Here is a 22895-nt window from a genome sequence, read left to right on the forward strand (position 1 = left end):
TGGGTTGGGAGGTCGATGGAGCACCAGATCTGGTCCTGGAGATCAAAAGTGCGGGCTTCAAAACATGGGCAGTATACCTTTGAACTTGCATCCCAGCCCCTTAAAGTTACCTGGTTCCCTGTTAGGTGGTATTCTGGGAAAAGTAACACCTAATTTATATGGACTATACATTGAGAAACTGCTGGGGGTGTAACTAAGTTTGAGAGTATTTGCCTTGTGATAAACTGAGGGCCGGAGGGATAGTACAGCAGGTAGGGCTACCTTCCATGCATCTGATTCAGTTTGATTCCCTGTACCACACGGTCCCTTAAGCCTGCCAGGAGTAATAAGCCCTGAGGACAACCAGTTGTAGCTAAAAAATTTTTTTTTTTTTTTTGCTTTTTGAGTCACACCCGGCGATGCACAGGGGTTACTCCTGGTTCTACACTCAGGAATTACTCCTGGCGGTGCTCAGGGGACCATATGGGATGCTGGGATTCGAACCCGGGTCGGCCGCGTGCAAGGCAAACACCCTACCCGCTGTGCTATCTCTCCAGCCCAAGTAGCTAAAAATTTTTTTAAAAGTCACTTTACAAGTGGATCTTCAGTTTTTTTGTTTTTACTTCCTAGCACTCAGGGCTCTGAGAACATTAAAAGAACTTAATACAAAAGGAAGTGATTAAAATGTCTAACTCAGTATAGGAAGTCAGGCCTGACACACACATTTCCCCAAGTATTTGATAGGGATTGCTTCTGAGCACAGAGACTGCTGAATGTGGCCCAAACCCACTCCCTTAAAAGTTACCTCTATTTGGATCTCATTTATAATCATGGAAATCAGGGATGCTGGAGAGATAGTGCAGGGCCTATAGCACTTGGATCATGTGGCCAACCCCAGTTTAATCCTATTACCACCAGGATTAGTTTTTGAATTCCAGATTTTTTTTTTAATCGTCGTTTTTTATGTGAAATTCAATTTTCTTTTTACTTTTTGGGTCACACCCGACAATCCTCAGGGGTCACTTCAGGCTCTGCACTCAGGAATCACTGCTGGCGGTGCTCGGGGGACCATATGGGATAATGGGAATCGAACCCAGGTCAGCAGCATGCAAGGCAAACGTCCTACCCGCTGTGCTATCACTCCAGCCCCCAGGATTAGTTTTTGAGCACTTCTGGATGTGATCCCCAAACTGTCCCTCAAAATAAAAAAATATTACGGAAATCAAGATTTTTATATTATAGTCTGTTATTCTTACAGATTGCCAGGAAGTGATTATTTATTTTAATTTTGTTACAGATTTTACAGGTTAGCTATAGCAGAATATTCTGGTTATGGAAGCTGAAAATTTATATACACTTTCTGTTTGTAATACTCCTTAAGAATACACAAATAAGGGGGCTGGAGTGATAACACAGCGGGTAGGGCATTTGCCTTGCATGCAACCAACCCGGGTTCGATTCCCAGCATCCCATATGGTCCCCTGAGCACTGCCAGGAGTAATTCCTGAATGCAAAGCCAGGAGTAACCCCTGTGCTTTGCCAGGTATGACCCCCCCCCAAAAAAAAAAAAGAATACACAAATACCTAATTTTCACCGTTTCAAAGAATTTTATTCATGTTAAATATGTCAGCAACCCTAACAAATTTATCTCTCTTAAGTCTTATTTTTTAGACTCCTAATAGTAAGGTGTTCCGGGTATGGGTGATTGTACAACAGATTGGGTGTTCACCTTGCATGAGGCCAACCCATTTGGATCTCTGGCATTTCATGTGGTGCCCTGAGCACTGCCAGTTGTAACTCAAAAAACCAAAATAAGGCATCTTGTAAAAATCTAAGGCTCTCTGAGGGGCGAGTGCACTCGCGGGCTCTCCGGGCGGCTCTGTCTCACCACCCCCGTTCGGTGCTCTGGAACCGCAGTGTGTGGACTGGACCGGGACGGCCGGTGGTCAAGAACAGGCGAAGGAAGAACGAGGACCAAACTGGTTGCCGATTAGTTACCGTTTATTCAATCTTCAAACTTTCTCATCTCCCGCACTCCCAGCTCCGGCCTCTCTCTGGATCTACTGCTCAACTGCTGCTTCTCTCTGGCTTCTCTCCCTCCTCCTACTTGTCTCTCCCACCTTGCCCTCTAGGCTACACCCAGCCAGGTAGCCAAATCAACATAAGAAAGCCCTTCCTGAGGGCAGGGCACTCCAAAGCCCTTCCTCACTCTTAAGGTTTTTTTCTTTTCCTTAGTCCAGGAATTCATTAACATCTTTTTTTTTTTTTTTTTTTTTTGCGCTTTTTGGGTCACACCTGGCAATGCACAGGGGTTACTCCTGGCTCTGCGCTCAGGAATTACCTCTGGCCGTGCTCAGGGGACCATATGGGATGCTGGGATTTGAACCCGGGTCGGCCGCGTGCAAGGCAAATGCCCTACCCGCTGTGCTATCTCTCCAGCCCCATCATTAACATCTTAATACTAGTTATTTTTGTATGGACATAGCTAGAGATACATTGAGGCTTGCAAGGCAGCTCTCCTGGCAACATCTTGCCACAGGCTCAGACCACAGCACTCAGGCCAGATTAATCATTCCTCACACTAGCAGGGTCCAAATCTAGTATCACTGTTTGGATCATGACAGCATTTGTCCATGATCAAGCTCTTAACTTATAGTTAAGCATTAGGCACTTTGGCCAGGCCCATCTCGATGCCAGGGTAGCACACAACTCACCGCTTGCCCTGGGTCCTTCTGGTCCCACGTCGTTGGGACCCTTCTTTGGGGATGCTAGGAAGTAAGGGCAGCTGAGGCTTAGGTCCAGAGAACAGATGCCCTGGAGGAAAATATCATGTAGAGTCAAATGACTCCCAGGTTACAAAAGCATAACATTTGTTAAGTCTTTCTGTGTCCATACAAAAAGGACTTGCTCTGAATAAACTATGCAAAGGACTCAAGGAGAAGAGAAAAACATTATTTACAAGTCAACAGAACACTAAGAAAGAAGCTACAAATAAACAAAGAGGAATAGGAGCACTGTAACGGGAGTAACCCAATAAACCTAAACTACTGAGGCTATGTTATCCTACAGCATCTCATTTCATTTAACAAATCTATTTAGTTCACATTTTATACCTTTGTTTCTAGTTTTCCTTAAAAGAAACTAGGCACTGAATAAATTATGTAGCTGTTAATATTATGTAGCTCTTGCCTGAAGCTGACCTGAGTTTGATCCCCTGTACTGCATATGGTCCTCTAAGAACTGGCAGGTGTAATTCCTGAGTACAAATTTCCGAATAAGCTCTGAGCATTACCAGTTATGGCTTAAAACAACAAAAACTTTAAAAAAAGGAAAAGAAAACCCAGTATAGATTCTCTCATCACACCTTTTAATGCTTTTTGATTTTCTTTTTGTTGTTATTGTTGTTTATTTGAGGGCCACAGCCATCGATGCTTAGGAGTTTATTCCTGACTTTGTTCTCAGGAATTATTCCTGGCAGTGCTTGGGGGACCATATGAGATACCAGGGATCAAACTAGGGTCGGCCGCCTGCAAGGCAAATGCCCTAATCGCTGTGCTATTGCTCTGGCCCTTGATGTTTTCTAATTTTCATTATGCTTTCTTCAACAACTCTTCACCTTTTGCCATATTGATTTACATTTGAGTTCTTCTTTTCATTTGATTTTTGGTTTTTTAGGGAACACATTTGGTTCTTGTACTCAGGGTATCAGTTTTATTGTTGCCAAAATTTGAACCGGTCTGGTGCTGTAGCCTTAGACTAGATAGCACCTTTTATATTTATACCATCACTCTAGCCCTAGTTATCTCCCTTATAAACTCTGCTTTAGGCCTGTGTGGAAGGAACATCAGGGCCTTACACAAAGGGTCTTTCTACACCTCTTCCCCAAATTGCCTTTTCTTAGGACAAAGAAAATTATTCTTTTAAAGGACTAATTTAGGAGCTGGAGTGATAGCATAGCGGGTAGGGCGTTTGCCTTGCACGCAGCCAACCCGGGTTCAATTCCCAGCATCCCATATGGTCCCCTGAGCACCGCCAGGGGTAATTCCTGAGTGCAGAGCCAGGAGTGACCCCTGTGCATCGCTGGGTGTGACCCAGAAAAGCAAAAAAAAAAAAAAGAAAAAAAATAAGGGACTAATTTAAAAGGCAAGATACTTAGTCTTTCTTAGTTGTGGATGTTATATATTAACTTAAAGAGATATGAATATGTTGATTATAAAACATCCTAATTTTACTCTCATATTTTATATTAATTTTGAATGTCAGCATGCTTGATCTAGAATAAAAGTTGTTAGTATATAAATATTATTTATGCTAATTTGCTTCTCTTCAATTCTTTGTATCCATGTTCTCCAAACCATAATTTTCTAAAAAATGAACGGTTTCAACTGAGATAGAACTGCTTTTGTTCCTGTCTTCTCTGGATCTGGGTTTGAAGTTATTTCAAAGGGTCTTCTTTAATGAATTTTAAGGTATATACATAAAGTTAAGAAATGAAGGTAGTACGTAGGTAGCAGAAACTGTTGCTCAGTTTTTGTGTCTATATTTTGACTTGCTTTTAACCATATCATGTTAATTAATGTTAGAATTGAGTGAAGGCATACTTTTTGGTATTTACTGCAGCTTATTCACTACTTATGTCTGTTTTTTTCAGTCCTAGTTGTGACATGATGGAACTAAGGCGCCGTTATCAGAATTTATATATACCTAGTGACTTTTTTGATGCTCAGTTTACATGGGTGGATGCTTTTCCTTTGTCAAGACCATTTCAGCTGGGAAATTACTGCAATTTCTATGTAATGCACAGAGAAGTAGAGTCTTTAGAAAAAAATCTGGCCGTTCTTGATCCACCAGATGCTGACCATTTATACAGTGCAAAGGTTTGTATTCCAGTTTCTGTATTCCAGTTTATGTGACTACAGTTTCTAGGCTCTTGGAGATGTACCATACCTAGAGATGCTAGGGATCAAATCAAGGAATTAACATATACAAAGCAAGTACTTCCAGTCTTTTGAACTCTTTCCCTAGTCCCTACTTTTTGGAAAGTGGTTTTAAGTGTTCAGCCCTGAGTATGTTTAATTTTGTCTGCCTGATTCTGTTTTGGTTACATAGTTTAGTCTTATATACTATCATTTAATTTACACAAAAAAAATGTGTAAATTAAATCTGTATTTAATTTACACATTTTACATCATGAAAATGTGAAATTGATGAGTATGAAATTGATCTTAAACATTTTGGAATGTTACTTATTTTTAATAGCCCAAGATAAAGTTAAATGTGCATCGTGTCGTGGAATCCATAGTACTGTTTCAGTAGTTTATGATCAGTAATTTTCTGCTGTTTTAAAACATTGTTCAGAAATAGCGTCCCGTCAGCCTGGTATGTGGTGTAGTGTGCCTTGTATATTTGAGGCTCTGTGTCCAGTCTAGGCATAGCTCCCCCTAGCTCCCCAAATAATGAAAGATACCACTTGATAAGTTAAAATATGGAGTATCTGAAGTAAGTTTATATGGTATCTAATGCCTTCCTATCAAAATATTTACCTTTTTGACTGGGGTGTACACCATGCAGTACTTGGGGGTTACTCTCATCAATCCATCAGTGGATTCAGGGACCATGTGGTACCTGGAATCAAATGCAGGGTTCCCAAGTGCAGAGCAAGTACTCAGTCCTCTGAGCCATCTTTCTGGCCCTCATTTTCCATTTTGATTTTAAAAAATAATGTTTGGTTGTCTAATATGTAAGGATAATTAGTAGTGCTTCTCATTTTTTTACATTACTTTAGACTTTTGACAGGATTGAATTATTTGACTATAATAGGTAATGCTGATGGCTAGCCCTAGTATGGAAGATTTGTATCATAAATCGTGTGCTCTTGCTGAAGATCCACAAGAACTTCGAGATGGATTTCAGCATCCTGCTAGACTTGTTAAGGTAAAATTAAACTTTTCTTTAACTCTAGGTGTATACATAAATTTTGATTCTACAATGTGTTTGTAGTTAAAAATGACTATAATCATGATTGGTAACTTTTATATCGTTAAAGCACTCAGAATTTAATCATTTGTCTCCTCACTGCAGATAATGGCTATCTCTTGTATGTCACTAAATTAAAGTTCATTTTGATATTTTGTATTTGCAGCATAGTAAAATCTTATGGTAACGGATTTAGTATTATCTTTGGATGATGTTAAGGTTGAGTTATAGCTGTTTCTTTAAGATAACTGAAGAACTATTTTAGAAGGATGAGTTATGATGTGTAAATCCTATTCCATTGCTGAAATGCAGTGTGGAACACGATGAACTGAACTCTTCCTTGACTGACAGATACGAGAGGTAGTAAAATTGATATTGGAAAGGTTTGTACCTTTCCTTTTCAAGTATTTTATTTGTAATTTAACATGTTGCATAATGTTCATAAATGATTCTTTGTTTTGGGTTAGTTTCTAGTGGGAATGAAAGGCAAGGATGAAGCCATGGCCATTGGAGGCCACTGGTCTCCTTCGTTAGATGGACCAGACCCAGAAAAGGACCCTTCTGTGCTGATTAAGACTGCTATTCGTTGTTGTAAGGCACTGACAGGCATTGATCTAAGTGTGTGCACACAATGGTAAGTTCCGACTCATTCTTGATTAGAAGTGTTTTTTCTAAAGTTTATGTAGTTGCTCTGATTGGTCACACTTCTCCCCCACATCCCCAATCCTTTTTTAGCAACTCTGATCATGCAGGTAATCTCAAAGGAAAATCCCCATTTGTAGCAAAAGAATCTTATTTGGTGCCAAAATGTTTTGGGGGAAAGGGATTAAAAACTAATCAAAATAAATTGAAAATTTAAATGTTTTGTTATGCTGTACTTCGGAAGTTGGATGTATGTTGAAAATATTTTTCATTTCATGCATAGCTGGAGAAGATCGTCCAGAGAACTTCATTTCATTATAATTCTTTTGTTGTAAAATGATGTAGTTGCTGGTTATTTTTGTTCAGCCATATTTTCTCTTGAGACTTACTTGTCCTGTGTATCTTAGTATATTTCTTGTGACTTAATTGAGAATATTCTTTTTTAGCACATGAAATCTGAACAGCTATCCAGCTTCTTCAGGTATTCTCTAAAATGTGGTTAGCTATGTATTCAAACTTGAAAATGCTTTGGGGAACATACTCTTCTTTTAACCATATATATTGTACAAATGTACCAAAAGAGGAACTATGGCTTCTATAATTTTTTTTTTCTTTAGACCAACCTCAAGTCTTGCAGCAAAATTTCTTTACTTGATGTGCTACAAGTGAACTAGGGTCTTTAAAATGTATTTTAGAATTTTTTTTCCAACATGCTTCTTCCCTTGCAACAGGTACCGTTTTGCAGAGATTCGCTACCATCGCCCTGAGGAGACCCACAAGGGGCGTACAGTTCCAGCTCATGTGGAGACAGTGGTTTTATTTTTCCCGGATGTTTGGCATTGCCTTCCCACCCGCTCAGAGTGGGAAACCCTCTCCCGAGGATACAAGCAGCAGCTGGTCGAGAAGCTTCAGGGTGAACGCAAGGAGGCTGATGGAGAACAGGCACTGAACGCTAATCCCTTTTTCTATTTCCGCTTCTCACAGGCACAGGAACACAGGCACAAATGCACACCACACACTACATAACACACACACACATGAAGGAACATAACTGGTAACAGCGACTGGTAATCCAGCTTTCAGCACTACTGTAGCTCTTTTCTCTTGAAAAAAAAATTCTATCTATTACACTAACTTTTAAGACTGTTGAGACCTCAAAGAAAAAAAGTGCTTAAATTGCACAGAATTTCACTTTTTATCATAGGTCTAGTTGCTGGAATCTGGGACCAGTTGTTGAGCAAGATTCAGTGTTAAGCCATATTTTAAACATTTTGCCATTTTCTAAAATTATAAAAATTTTCTCTTTCACGGTCATCAGTTCTAGTCATGGATATTTGAAATTGGACAACCACAAGTCTGAGAATTTGAAATTTCAGGCTATGTGGCATCGTCTTTGGTACATTTGAAATGTCTGACTAAATCAGTCTTTGGGTGGATTGAAAATTGGGACAAGATCACACACTGTGTGGTTAGTGGAGACCGGCAGTGTTTGTGTATCGCTGCTATCCTTTGTGTCGTAATTTATCACCCTTTTGTGTTTCACAGATCTGGCTTTGATTGGCTGATGAGTGTCTTTGTGATCAGTTAAAAGTGGTAGAATGTATGTACGTGGACTTGCTTAAATAATAACTTTAGGAGAAGACAATCTGAAACATTTGTGACCTTGCACAGATCAGCAACAGACTTTTAAAAATAAATTACCTTTATTTTAAGACTTCAGAATACTAATTACGTTCTTTATATATCAGGATGAAGAAGAAAAGGATGATGGTGAGGCTAAAGAAATTTCAACTCCTACCCATTGGTCTAAACTCGATCCAAAGACAATGAAGGTAATTTTGAAAGGAGTTGAGTTTGCCTTAGTGTCCTTTAGAAAGGACTAGGGGATAGAGCTGTTCATTTTCAAAGTAAAAGTCATTAAAAATACTATTCTTGGGGGCTGGAGGGGGCTGTGCACCACTCTGCACAAGGCCAACCTGGGATTCCCAGCATCCCATATGGTCTCCTGAGCAACGCTAGGAGTGATTCCTTAGTGCAAAGCTAGGAGTAACCTCTTTGCATCACCGGGTTTGACTCATAAAGCAAAAAAAGAAGCAAAAGCAAAAAACTTATCCACCATTCTGGAGTGAGAGAGGACAGCTCGTAGGGCTCTTACCTTACGTGCAGCCAACCCCAGATCCATCCCAACACGGACTGCATACAGTCTCCTTTGCAAGCCAGGAGTAATCTCTAAGCACTGCCAGGTGTGACCCAAAACCCAAACTGAACACAAACAAAAGTATGTTACATATATATGTACTATATTATATGTATTTCATCTACCAATTGAGACCTGAATATAATGAATATAATGAATATGAATTAATTATGAATATAATGTGTTGAAATTTATAACAAAGGCGCATTTATTAAATCAGTTCAATGCCTATTAAATGTATTACATAAGGGCTTGGTGTGAACAGCATTTTTTCTGGTTTGAATATCTATTTGAATAACAAATCAAGGAAGAAACAGGAAAATGAAACTGATTACTCTATTACTAAGCTCCTTGTTTTAAAATTTGTGTTTCTTGGGGCTTGACCTATGGATCAGTAGTAGAGTACTTGCCTTGGGTTCAGTCTCTATTACCATAATAAAATTAATTATATAATTTTTCACTGTAATATGCTCAATCAAAAAATTGGCATATATTTCAAGATGGACTGGAGTGATAGCACAGCGGGTAGGGTGTTTGCCTTGCACTCGGCCCACACCCAGTTTGATTCTTCCGTCCCTCTCGGAGAGCCTGGCAAGCTACCCGTGGCTTATTCGGTATGCCAGAAACAATAACAAGAAGTCTCACAATGGAGACTTGAGTGGTGTCCGCTCGAGCAAATTGATGAGCAGCGGGATGATAGTGACAGTGACTTCAAGATAGCAGAAAAATAGGAACTAGAACGATAGCACAGCGGGTAGGGCGTTTGCCTTGCACGCGGCTGACATGGGTTCGATTCCCAGCATCCCATATGGTCCCCCGAGCATTGCCATGAGTGATTCCTGAGTGCATGAGCCAGGAGTAACCCCCATGCAACACCGGGTGTGAACCAAAAAGCAAGAAAAAAAAAAGATAGCAGAAAAATTATTTAAACCTACAACAATCATTTCTAAAAACATTTTTTCGGGGGCTGGAGTGATAGCACAGCGGGTAGGGCGTTTGCCTTGCACGCGGCCGACCCGGGTTCAAATCCCAGCATCCCATATGGTCCCCTGAGCACCGCCAGGGGTGATTCCTGAGTGCATGAGCCAGGAGTGACCCCTGTGCATTGCTGGGTGTGACCCAAAAAGCAAAAAAAAAAAAAAAAAAAAAAAACATTTTTTCATTTCACATAGTTTTGTGATTAGTTTTAGATACGTTATATGTTGTAAAAAAAGTTACTTTAATCATTTTTTATTAATATTTTAACATTAATGTTTCCTATATGAATCTTTTTCTGTATTTAGGGTAAAGTCTTAATAAATTTCTTAATCCAAATTTTCAGGCGTTAGAATTACTAAATCATTGAGCACTAACTTAAAGCATCTTAAGAAGACATACTGGAATTTATACAAGTGCCCTTATCAGAAGTTAATTTGGATGCAGGATAATTGCAGTTAGTTGTTCCTCTATTTCAGTATTTTACTCTTTTTTTTTAATTTAGGTAAATGATCTCCGGAAAGAATTAGAAAGTCGAGCTCTTAGTTCTAAAGGATTAAAATCTCAGTTAATAGCTCGATTAACAAAGCAGCTTAAAGTAGAAGAGCAAAAAGAAGAACAAAAAGAGTTAGAAAAATCTGAAAAAGAAGAAGAAGAGGAAGATGATAGAAAATCTGAAGACGATAAAGAGGTACATCTTATTTAAATATAGTATTAAATGTAATACTGGTTTATAGGAATTCCTTGTGATGTGTGTTAAACATTCGTAACATAAGCTTTGTTTTCATGACAAAGCTCAACCTTCTTAGTTAACACTTCTGCCTCCTTTGGGAAATGCTTGTAACTACCACCAAAATCAGAATAGGAGATAAGTATATCACTCTCAATTTCCTGAAGTGCTGAGGAGATAGTTCAAGTAGTACAAGGTTTCTCCCTCTTTCCTTTTTTGACGGGACACCCCTATAGTGGTTTGTGGTGTGACCGACTGGTCCAAGGATGTGGCACTGCTGAGGCTACCTGGGTTACACCCATTGGTTTTGGGTAATCATTCAGTACTGTCATACGTTTCAGCCCTCTCACTCTCACCATTGAATTCCGTGTCTTCTCGCCTCTCCACTCTTACCCCCCCCCCCCATGTCCCCCTGCTCTCCTAGAAGACAGTTTTTGCAGGATATCTGGAATGAAGATGGGGAGGGGGGAAGAGGAATGGCATGACCTTGCATGGCATCAAGAAAAATTTGATACGCATTACCACATTACCGCATTATCCCTCCACGGTGTCACAGGGTACTGCACTGTGTATAGTCCCTGTGCACCATCAGGGGTGAGCTGCTAGAAAGCACTGCAACTGAGCCCTTTCGTTGAAAAACCTGCAATCAGGCGGGGCCCTGACCCTTCTGGGTACTGCTTGGGTGGGAAACTTACCCCACTTGATATCCCCCCTCCCCCCCACCCACCACCACCACAAAAAAGACAGTAGGTGGGGCTGGAGTGATAGCACAGCGGGTAGGGCGTTTGCCTTGCACGCGGCCGACCCGGGTTCAAATCCCAGCATCCCATATGGTCCCCTGAGCACCGCCAGGAGTAATTCCTGAGTGCAGAGCCAGGAGTAACCCCTGAGCATCGCCAGGTGTGACACAAAAACAAAAACAAAAAAACAGACAGTAGGGAGCCAAAAAGCAGCAACTCTTGTGTGTTCCATTCTCACTGTATCAGGAGACAACATGTTGCATGTCTTGGGACAGCAGGTAGAGGGCATCCTGGGCCAAACTGGGTTTGGTCCTCATCACGGTAATGGTCCCCAGAGCCCCACCTGTAGTGATCCCTGAGAATAGAACCAGGAGTGATAACCCCCAAGTGTTGTGCCCCCAAACAATCTGCTATCCTGTTAGTAAAATTCACCTTTCTTTTTTTATCCTTATCAATATAATCACCCTGAGAAGTGATGGAATTTTGTGGATTTTTATTTACAGTCATGTAAAGGCATTTGATATGGAAGTGTAATTGTACTTAAATTTCTTTTTAAATGTAGGAAGAAGAAAGAAAACGTCAGGAGGAAATGGAACGCCAGCGTCGGGAAAGAAGATACATTTTGCCTGATGAGCCAGCCATCATTGTGCATCCAAATTGGGCTGCCAAGAGTGGCAAGTTTGATTGCAGCATCATGTCTTTGAGTGTGCTTTTGGACTACAGACTAGAAGATAATAAAGAACATTCATTTGAGGTAATATTTAGGCATGGAATGGAATCAAAATAAGGCTGTCTTCTATTTCTTACACATTGATTGCTGGTTATGAAGCCTTTTCAGTTCAGCTTTCTTAATTTTCTTTTTTTTTTGCTTTTTGGGTCACACCCGGCAATGCTCAGGGGTTACTTCTGGCTCTGCACTCAGGAATTACTCCTGGCGGTGCTCAGGGGACCATATGGGATGCTGGGAATCGAACCCGGGTCGGCCACGTGCAAGGCAAACGCCCTACCCGCTGTGCTATTGTTCCAGCCCCAGCTTTCTTAATTTTATAACTCTAAGACTATAATGCGGTGTGTCTTATTCGCACTATATCAGGAGACAACATGTGAGTTGTGATACATATGATATTTGGCATGTATGTTGTGTCTGTTGTGTGTAATATGTCTATCATGTGATTTGTATCACATGATACATATTTCTTTTGGAATGAGGGTCAACTATATAGATTTAAGTATCATTTAATAAATTTTACATTTAATTTGTGAATGAGGTGTGGTATAAGAAAAAGCAGTTAGTGCCAGGAAGTTATTTCAAAAGGAGATATTTTTTAAAATATTTCAAAGGGCTGAAGCACATGGTGTGCATATAAGAGGCTTCTGTTAGATCCTTGGGCCAATTGGTCTCCTAAGCAAGCAACCCCAGAGCACCAAGCAGACAGACAAAAAGGTTAAGACAGGGGCTGGAGCGATAGCACGGGTAGGGCATTTGCCTTGCACGAGGCCAACCCGGGGTCGAGTCCCAGTATCTCATATGATCTCTGAGCACCACCAGGAGTAATTCCTGAGCGCAGAGCGAGGAGTAACCCCTGTGCATCGCCGGGTGTGACCCAAAAAAAGCAAAAAAAAAAAAATTCAAAAACAAGCTGTTGGGTCAGAGTGATATAGTACAGCAGGGAGGGTGTTTGCCTTGCATACGGCTGACCTGCATTCAATCCCCAATATCCCATATGGTCCCCCGAGCACCACCAGGAGTAATTCCTGAGTGCAGAGCGAGGAGTAACCCCTGTGTATCGCCGGGTGTGACCCAAAAAAAGCAAAAAAAAAAAATTCAAAAACAAGCTGTTGGGTCAGAGTGATATAGTACAGCAGGGAGGGTGTTTGCCCTGCATACGGCTGACCTGCATTCAATCCCCAATATCCCATATGGTCCCCCGAGCACCACCAGGAGTAATTCCTGAGTGCAGAGCGAGGAGTAACCCCTGTGCATCGCCGGGTGTGACCCAAAAAAAGCAAAAAAAAAAAAATTCAAAAACAAGCTGTTGGGTCAGAGTGATATAGTACAGCAGGGAGGGTGTTTGCCCTGCATACGGCTGACCTGCATTCAATCCCCAATATCCCATATGGTCCCCCGAGCACCACCAGGAGTAATTCCTGAGTGCAGAGCCAGGAGTAAGCCCTGAACATCACTGAATGTGGCTCAGAAAGCCAAAAAGAAATTAAAACTTGTTAAACTTCTCACAAATAACATCCCAACACCATACCCAACACAGGAGTGCCCACTTCCCGCAGCTGTGCTCTGTGGACCCTATCATGGTAGCCTAATTATGTAGACAAAACCTCTGGTTTGTATGGCTTTCGATATTGATGTTCCCTCACCGTGTTTCTTTATTGCCACATAGGATAGGGGTTTTTTATTTTGGAGGTGTAACACCTATACATGTACAGGTAAATAAAGCTAAATTCATGAAATTCCACAAAAGTCATAACTCAGTAAGTTAAAAGCTTTTTTTTTTTTTTTTTTTTTTTGGTTTTTGGGTCACACCTGGCGATGCACAGGGGTTACTCCTGGCTCTGCACTCAAGAATTACTCCTGGCGGTGCTCAGGGGACCATATGGGATGCTGGGATTAGAACCCGGGTCGGCTGCGTGCAAGGCAAACGCCCTACCCGCTGTGCTATCGCTCCAGCCCCCTCAAATTTTTTTTTTCCCAGTGGAGTTCATGCCCAATTCAGTCAGCTTAATCAATGGCTGAATAAATAGCAGTACTCTTACATTATTAAAAAATAAATAAAAATTTAAAAATCTTTATTCCAGTGCTGGAGTGATAGTATAGTGTGGGTAGAGTGCTTGCCTTGCACATGGCCAGCTGGGGTTCAGTCCCTAGCATTCCATATGGTTCTTTGGATGTCTCCAGGGGTGATCCCCTGAGCACAGAGCCAGGTGTCCCCCTCCAAAAAAAAAAAAAAAAAAACTTTGTAGGTGAGTACATTTTAAAAATTGATAGTATGAATAATTCTGTCTTGATACTCTTTTTTTAAACTTGCATGATACAGATAATCCTACAAATAAACAGTTTAGTAAGTGTGGAGAGGTAAATTAACTTTTTTTTGGTTTTTGGGTCACACCTGGCGATGCACTCAGGAATTACTCCTGGCGGTGCTCAGGGGACCATATTGGATGCTGGAATTTGAACCTGGGTTGGCGGCGTGCAAGGAAAACGCCCTACCCGCTGTGCTATCACTCCAGCCCCGGTAAATTAACATTTTAAGGAAAAGTCTGAATAGTCCTAGAAGAGTATAAAAGTGTATCTTGGGCTGGAGTGATAGCATAGCGGGTAGGGCGTTTGCTTTGCATGTGGCCGACCCGGGTTCGGTTCCCAGCATCCCATATTGTCCCCTTAGCACGGCCAGAGGTAATTCCTGAGTGTAGAGCCAGGAGTGACCCCCCAAAAAAATAAATAAAAGTGTATCTTAGCCTAAAAATCTTAATATACGTGGTTTAAGCAATAGTATAGCAGGTAAGACACTTGCCTCGCCCTGCATATGGCTCAAAGAAAAAAATAGTGAGTGTGAGTGAGTGTGAAAATAGGCCTATGTTAGAAAATATTATAGATAACACGTTAAATATTTGCATTGTAATTAAAAATAATAATAAAAATTTGTGCAAGTGCAAAAAAAAGTCCCACCTGAACTAGCGTAGAATGTTCAATATAAATGGACCACTAATTCACTTTTGAAGAGGTATTAAAATTCCTTAGGGACCTGGAAATATAATATATACAGGCATTTCTTTTCTTTTCTTTCTTTCTTTCTTTTTTTTTTTTTTTTTTTTTTTTGGTTTTAGGGCTAATACCCAGTGATGCTCAGAAATTCCTCCTGGCTCTGCTTTCAAGAGTTACTGCTGGGCCAGAGTGGATAGTACAGTGGGTAGAGTGCATTTGCATTGCATGCTTCTGACCTGTATTCAATTCCTGGTCAGGAGTGATGGCTGAAGTGTCTGTGACATGTTTGCATGTAGGAGGCCTGGGTTCCTAACCTGTACCACATGGTCCCTGAGAGAGACGTGGAGTAACCCCCTTTTTTTTATATTTTGAAGTAAATAGATTTTATTTAGAGGTTTCTGAGGGAAGGAGGAAGGGATAAGTGGATAAGTGGGAGAGAGAATAGTGAAAATAACGCGCTCAAGAGAGAACGCGGGCTTCTCTAAGGGTGGAGGAAGCCCCTACATATAACCGAGCTTTAGACACAAAAGTATGAAAGTACACATCTCAAGAGGGGAGATGCAGGCGACACATGTGCTTGGGCGATACATGTACTCGGCCACTTGGGCACAAGCAGCACATGGGCTCAGGCAGCATATGTGCCCAGAGTAACCCCTAGTACTTTGGTAACCCCTAGTACCAAAACAGTTTGAACGGCTTTGTGGTAACATGCATTGCTTGCACTTTGTATTCTTGGGTTTGATCCCGAGCAGTTTGATTCCCCACAATGAAAAAGACAATTTAGGGGCTGGAGTGGTAGCACAGCTAGCAGGGCGTTTGCCTTGCACGCAGCCAACCTGGGTTCGATTTCCAGCATCCCATATGGTCCCCTGACCACTGCCAGGAGTAATTCCTGAGTGCAAAGCCAGGAGTAACCCCTGTGCATCGCCAGGTGTGACCCAGAAAGGGGAAAAAAAGATACATACGTCATTTTAACTCTCACTTGATGATTCTGTGACTTGAAATGACTCATGGATTTATTCAGTATTTCAGTATTTAAGTGACTGATTTTTTGTTTTCTTTTGATAGGTTTCATTGTTTGCAGAACTTTTCAATGAAATGCTTCAAAGAGATTTTGGTGTAAGAATATATAAATCATTATTATCTCTTCCTGAGAAAGAGGACAAAAAAGAAAAGGAAAAGAAAAGCAAAAAAGATGAAAGAAAAGATAAAAAAGAGGAAAGAGATGATGAAACTGACGAGCCAAAACCCAAACGGAGAAAATCAGGCGATGATAAAGAGAAAAAAGATGACAGAGATGATAGGAAGGTCTGTAAATCATTTTCATGAGCAGCAACCTCATTTAAATATTTTTATTGTCCTCTAAATTTTAGTTAATGTTGATGAATTTCATCAGTATTATGAAATTGAAAGTGAAATCTGAATTTATTATTAAAAATCTAAGTCTTGGGGCTGGGGCAGTGGATAGGGCACTTGCCTTATATACGATCGGCCAGCCAGAGTTCAATTTCTGGCACCTTATAAGGTCCCTGATCCCCACCAGGTGTGTTCTTTAGGAACTGAGCCAGAGTAAGCCCTGAGCATTTCTGAGTGTGGTGCTCATACTTGTTTTTGTTTTTGCTTTTTGGCTTTTGGGCCACATCCATTTCGGTGATGCTCAAGGGTTACTCCTGGCTCTGCACTTGGGAATTACTCCTGGTGATGCTCAGGGGACCATATGGGATGCTGAGGATTGAACCTGGGTTGGCCATGTGCAAGGCAAAAAGCCTTCCCCACTGTACTATGGCTCTGGCCCCTGTAAAAAATAGTTCACTTGTATCATTTGTTGTCCCTTTCCTCATTGATTTGCTTGAGTGGGCACCAGTAACATCTCCATTTGTCCCTGTCCTTCCTAATGCTGCTGTTTTAGGGGCTCTTTCAGGGTCAGGGATTCGAATGAGACCCATTATTGTTAACTGGTTTTGACATCAAATTTGCCACAGGTAGCTTGCCAGGCTCTGCCCTGCGGGCAGGATACTGCTTTGCTCTCTTCAGGGAGCTTTGTTTTATGGTCTCTGGATCTTGGCCATTGATGTGATTACATGGCGCCGGGGGCAGTTTGTGGGTGTGGCTGCCGAGCTATTGGAAAACTGAGGATCTTGGTAGAGGAGGCCCAGTCCCGATCCCAGCAGGCTTGGAGATCTCAGCCCCATGTCCTGCATACCTGGGTTCCTCTGCCTGTTCCTTCATGCGTGAGGCTTGTCTGAGCGTGTGGAGAGGGGCCTTGAGTACGGCTTTGGCTCAGTTCTGGAGGTTTTTGGCTGCGGGGCTCTGCTTGGGGTGGGGAGGGAAATTCAACCCCCTCCCCCCTACGAGGGGGCGGCCGGTGAAGACAGTCTGGTGCAGGGTCAGGAGATTCTGCAAAAAAATCGTCATTGAAAGAAATTTAGAGAGACCTGAGGACAGAGAGAAAGAAACTTCTTCAAGAGAATGCAGGTTTGCAAAAGCAAGCAGAGGAACAGATAATATGTTCAGGGGAGAGTATGGGCTTCAAACAGCAATCTTGTAACTTATTTTTATAGTGTATGACTGTTCGAAGAAACTTATGAGACTGTTTCAAGTACATTTAAAGCAATGCTTATTTTTTTAATAGTTTGATTAGCTATTTTAACTTTAAATTACAGAAAGAGGATAAAAGAAAAGATGATTCTAAAGAGGATGATGAAACTGAAGAAGATAATAATCAAGATGAATACGATCCAATGGAAGCAGAAGAAGCAGAGGATGAAGAAGATGGTATATTTCATATTTATTTCTTCTGAAAATAAAAAATTTTTTACTGTCACAATATTAATTTTGATAAAATTGTAAAATACTCTTCAGCAAACATCAGCTTCTTTTAGGTAATTTTCTGGTGAGAAGATTGTTTTAAAACATGTCTTTTGGGGGACCAAAGAGATAGTCCAGGGGTTTAGGGTGCTTGCATTGTCCCCACTCCCAAAAAGATTCATTTTGCAGGGATTTGGCCTTTGCTTTTGGTTTTGGAACCATACCTATAGGTGTTCGGAGGTTCTCTCAGGCACAGTGCTCTGGTACCCTTTGCATTGCTGGAAATCAAACTGGGATCAGCTATGTACAAGGTGGCAAACAACTTTAACTCCTATAGCAGTCTCTTTTCTGTTTTGTCTGAGCACCACTAAGGGCATAAAGGACTGGAGCTCGTGCCTGGCATGCAGAGGCCCTGTGTAGATTTCCACTCCTGCCTGGTCCCTGCGTACCAGAATAGTAGGCCTCATGGGCCCCTACCCCGCTGGACCCAGGCAGCACTGAGTGGACTGTTGCCAGGGAGTGACTCCAGGGCCCCCTCCCCAAAGTGAAGGAAAAGTATTTTGCCTAGGTTTCTGTCTATTGTCATAGGGCGTATATGTTAGTGTCAACAAGTCTGAAGAGTGATAATTCTTAAACACTATTAGGTATTAATGCCTTGAGGACATCTCCATTTCCAATGTATTGTTTTATGGTTGAAATTACTTTTATTGTACTCATGGTTTTTTCCAGTTAGCTTTTTCTTTTTTTTCTTTTTTAATTTTCTGCTTGTCCTTTACTTTTTGTTTAAACTTGGCATTGTAATTCTTTTTTTTTTTTCTTTTTATGTCACATCCAATGATGCACAGGGGTTACTCCTGGCTCATACACTCAGAAATTACTCCTGGTGGTACTTGGGGAACCAACAAACCCGGGTCCGCCACGTGTAGTGCAAACGCCCTACCCACTCTGCCTCCAGCCCCTTGGCATTGTAATTCTTAATTTTATATATAAATCCCCAAATGTTTAAACTGTCCTCTAAATCTTCTGTAGTTCTATCCTTTTGTTTGTTTTAGAAGCCACTATTTTCTCTGTACTCTGAATTTTGTGTGTTCATGTATGCACACCTGGCAGTGCTTAGGCCTGACGTTAAACTGCAGGACTTACTCCTGGTAGGGCTCTGGGGACCGTATAGCATGCTGCTCAACCTAGGTCAGCCATGTGCAACACAGCACCTTACTCTCTTGCTCATTAGTTTTTCCCACATCAAACCTATTTCATATGACTCTCCTATTGTGTCAGGGTGTGGGGGGTGCAGGGTATTGGGCTCCACTAAGCTGTGTGCTGGGCTTAGTCTTACCTCTGTGCTCAGGGACCACTGTTGGTCGTGCTTTGGTTACCAAATGGTTGCTGGGATCAAATATATGTGTCTGCCGTGTCCAAGACAGGTGCGCTGACCGCTGTACTATCTGTCCAGACTCCTATTGTGTCTTTTGGTAACTGATCAGTAATAGAAAAAGAATTGTTTAATATCTTTTTTTTTTCCATTGACAGACCATGATTTACAAAATTATTCATGATTGAGTTTCATGCATACAACGTTCTAACACCAATTCTTTCACCACTGTCCACTTCCCTTATAGCCTGCATCTGAGGTAGTCACCTTTGCACCCCTCTTGGCACTGTTGTTTACACACACTTTTAATGATTGGGTTTCACGCATATCCCCTTATCTTTCAGAGTCATCCTCTCCAGAGTACCCAGAAAAGTGATTTTGACTTTTGTTAGTAGTTGAAATTGTAATTGTTTGGGGACAGCTCCTGGTGAGACTTGGGAGCCATATGGGATGCCAGGGGTCAAACGCAGGTCAGCCACATGCAAGGCAATAATAGCCCTACTCTCACCCTGCCATCCTGTTCTAGTGCTTTTGTTTTGGAACCACACTTTGCAGTGCTCAAATGTCATTCCTGGTGGGGCTTGTGGGCAACCATATGCAGTGCCTGGAATTCAACCCAGATGGCTGTGTACAAGGCAAGCACTTTACCCACTGTATTCTTAGCCCATTGATAACTTTTTCAATTAGGAAATGTCTCAACGACTGGAGTGCATAGTTTGAATATGGGCGGCCCAGGTTCAATTTCTGATGCTTCATCTGATAGCCCTGATCACTACTGGGGAATAACTGTCAAGCCGCGCACCAGGCATAACCCCCAAGACCCAATTAAACAGCAACTTTATTTTTTATTATTATATTTATTTTACAGATCGGGATGAGGAAGAAATAAACAAACGAGATGACAAGAGAGATATTAACAGGTATTGCAAGGAAAGACCCTCTAAGGACAAGGTATATATTGAATACTGTATTATAATATTAGTTTTCACATCCTGTGTTATCTAGCTTACTGTTAAAACATAACACTGCTGTAAAGTGTGTTAGTCGTTAATTTTTTTTGGTTGTTTTGTTTTGGGCCATACTGGTTATGCTCAGTAATGGCCCCGCACTTAGGAGTCGGTCCTGGCAGTAATTGGGAATCATAAGAGATGCTGGGGATCGAACCCAGGTGGGCTGCATGCCGCTCCCTACCTGCTGTACTGTCACTCTGGCCCCAGAGTCTTTTTGTCTGTTAACATATATACATAGTACTACTAAGAGCAGAGTTTGGCTTTTAGTGGTGTTTGATTTGTTTTTGTATGGTTATGTCAGGCAACTAGAATATCTTTTAAACCATATCAGTTTATTTCTGCAAAGATGTTTCAGACTTTTGTTATTTATATGGTGCCAGGTTATTCATTTTTAGGGTAAGAATTGTATACTGTAGCTTATATTCTTGTTTCATTTCCTAAAGACTTGTTACTTTATTGGTGTCAGGTTACTCTTTTGTAGGGTAAGAGTTGTATTTTTGTTTAACTTCCTTTAGGAAAAAGAAAAGACTCAGATGATCACAGTTAACAGGGATCTCTTAATGGCGTTTGTTTATTTTGATCAAAGCCATTGTGGTTACCTTCTTGAAAAAGATTTGGAAGAAATACTTTATACGCTTGGACTACATCTTTCTCGGGCTCAGGTAACATATCTTGTGCTTTTTGTTTTATTTATTTTGGGGTCACATTCAGCTGTGCTCAGGACTTTCTCCCGACTCTGCACTTGGGGGACCACATGGGGTGCTGGGGATTGAAGCCATGTCGTCCACTTGCAAGGCAAGCACTCTGTCTGTTGTGCTATCTCCAATCCCTTTAGTAAATTTTTTTTTAAAAACATAATTTAAAAGGTAACAGAACATACTTGGTTGTATAGATTTATTTTGAAGTTAAAGTGATACTGGCTAATAATGAGGTTTGCTCAAGCAAGCACCAGTAACGTCTCCATTGTGAGACTTGTTGTTACTGTCTCACATATCCAGTACACCACGGGTAGCTTGCCAGGCTCTGCTGTGTCGGCGAGATACTCTCGGTAGCTTGCCGGCTCTCCGAGAGGGACGGAGGAATCGAACCCGGGTGGGCCACGTGCAAGGCAAACGCCCTACCCGCTGTGCTATTGCTCTAGCCCTGTATAAAAAAAAAAAAAAGTTTTTTAATTAATTTTTTTCATTTTTTTATTTTAAAATAATGAGGTAGTTTTAATATATATAACAAATAATAATGAGTTACATAAAGAAAGCTGAAAGTCTCCACTTTGTCTAGTTTCGGTCTTCAGGCCTAACGAGTAAGTTACCTTCTACCTTCTTTGTTTTGGTTTTTGACCCACACCCAGCAGTGCTTTGGCTCTGCTTGGGTGTCATCCTGGCGGGCTTGGGCAACCATTGGAGTTCTGGAGATGAACCAGGGTCGACTTCATGCAAGGCAAGCACTATATTAATGCTCTGGCCCCTTATTATCGGTTTTTAAATAGAGACCATCCTCGGTGATACTCAAATTGAGTCACTCCCAGATGCTTGTTTAGTGTTCAGGCAGGCTGTGTGGTGCTTGAACCCCCAGTGTCATCCAAATGATGCTCAGGAACTACCAGGACCTTGGTGGTGTTAGAGGTAGGAGGCATTTGGGTGGCTTATGGTCCAGGAGATATGTCTCAGATGGGTGCACATGCTAGGCATGTGCTCCACCACTTGAATGCTCTTTCTTACCCATCACGTTGTTGTTGTCTGACTGCATTTGATCCTATGACAAAGAGCAGGCGTTTCCCTGGAAATTTTCATCCTTTAAGCAAAAGGTAGCTCAGGCCCACATAGTCACAGTGTTCCACAGGAGTCGGTACTCCCCACTTTGGGAATCACAGATACAGATGTGCTGTAATTGCCTGACCTGGTCGAGGTTACTGTGTGGTTCCCATTTGGGATTTTAAAAGCTATGCTTGTAATAAGCATCATTGTACATATACATATGTGTGTGTGTGTATTTTTGTTTGGGGCCCATACCAGGAGTACTCAGGGCTTACTTGTGTCTTTGCACACAGAAATTAATCCCACTATCGCTTGGTGGTACTATATGGGATGCCAGGAATCAAATTCAGGTCAACTGTGTGCAAAGCAAATGCCATACCTACTGATCTCAACCCCCTGTACATATACTTTTTTTTTTTTCTTTTTGGGTCACACCCAGCGATGCACAGGGGTTATTCCTGGCTCTGCACTCATGCACTCAGGAATTACCCCTGGCGGTGCTCAGGGGACCATATGGGATGCTGGGATTCGAACCTGGGTTAGCCGCATGCAAGGCAAATGCCCTACCCTACTGTGCTATTGCTCCAGCCCCTGTACATATACTTTTTGTGCATATGTTAGTCTTTATATCAGTGTCAGACTTTTAACATTGTTTTCCAAATGATATTTTGGATTTTAGGTTTATAGAAAATGGAGACTGAAAAGAGCCCCGTTTTGGTGGGAATGAGAAAGAAACCTGAGTAAACAAATGCCATTGATACTTATCATCTGTGAAAATTAGAAGTTATTAAAGAAAAATAAAAATCTTATATTCATATCCATCTTATATTCATCTTATATTTATTTGCCTTTATAAAAACAGGTCAAGAAGCTTCTTAATAAAGTAGTACTCCGTGAATCTTGCTTTTACCGGAAATTAACAGACACCTCAAAAGATGAAGAAAACCATGAGGAATCTGAAGCTCTACAGGAGGACATGCTAGGTTTGAATTT

At 41.3% G+C, this 22895-nt stretch overlaps 1 protein-coding gene and 1 non-coding gene across 4 annotated transcripts in view; both read left to right on the forward strand.

The window, feature by feature from the left end:
* The window catches only part of CCAR1 (cell division cycle and apoptosis regulator 1), a 57888-nt gene that overhangs the window by 30861 nt on the left and 4132 nt on the right, over positions 1-22895 (forward strand). For all 3 annotated transcript variants that reach the window (XM_055139075.1, XM_055139074.1, XM_055139076.1), the window contains 12 exons: positions 4632-4857; positions 5801-5914; positions 6424-6590; positions 7330-7540; positions 8347-8430; positions 10276-10461; positions 11803-11994; positions 16027-16266; positions 17622-17733; positions 20007-20089; positions 20664-20810; positions 22765-22885. In XM_055139075.1, coding sequence (XP_054995050.1) covers positions 4632-4857; positions 5801-5914; positions 6424-6590; positions 7330-7540; positions 8347-8430; positions 10276-10461; positions 11803-11994; positions 16027-16266; positions 17622-17733; positions 20007-20089; positions 20664-20810; positions 22765-22885 — 1883 coding nt within the window. The remainder of the gene's footprint in view (positions 1-4631; positions 4858-5800; positions 5915-6423; positions 6591-7329; positions 7541-8346; positions 8431-10275; positions 10462-11802; positions 11995-16026; positions 16267-17621; positions 17734-20006; positions 20090-20663; positions 20811-22764; positions 22886-22895) is intronic.
* On the forward strand, positions 6228-6292 carry LOC129405440 (small nucleolar RNA SNORD98). The gene has a single exon (XR_008630583.1). It is a non-coding gene; the product is annotated as a small nucleolar RNA SNORD98 (small nucleolar RNA).

Source organism: Sorex araneus, chromosome 5, assembly GCF_027595985.1.
Source record: "Sorex araneus isolate mSorAra2 chromosome 5, mSorAra2.pri, whole genome shotgun sequence".
In the NCBI taxonomy this organism is placed as follows: Eukaryota; Metazoa; Chordata; class Mammalia; order Eulipotyphla; family Soricidae; genus Sorex; species Sorex araneus.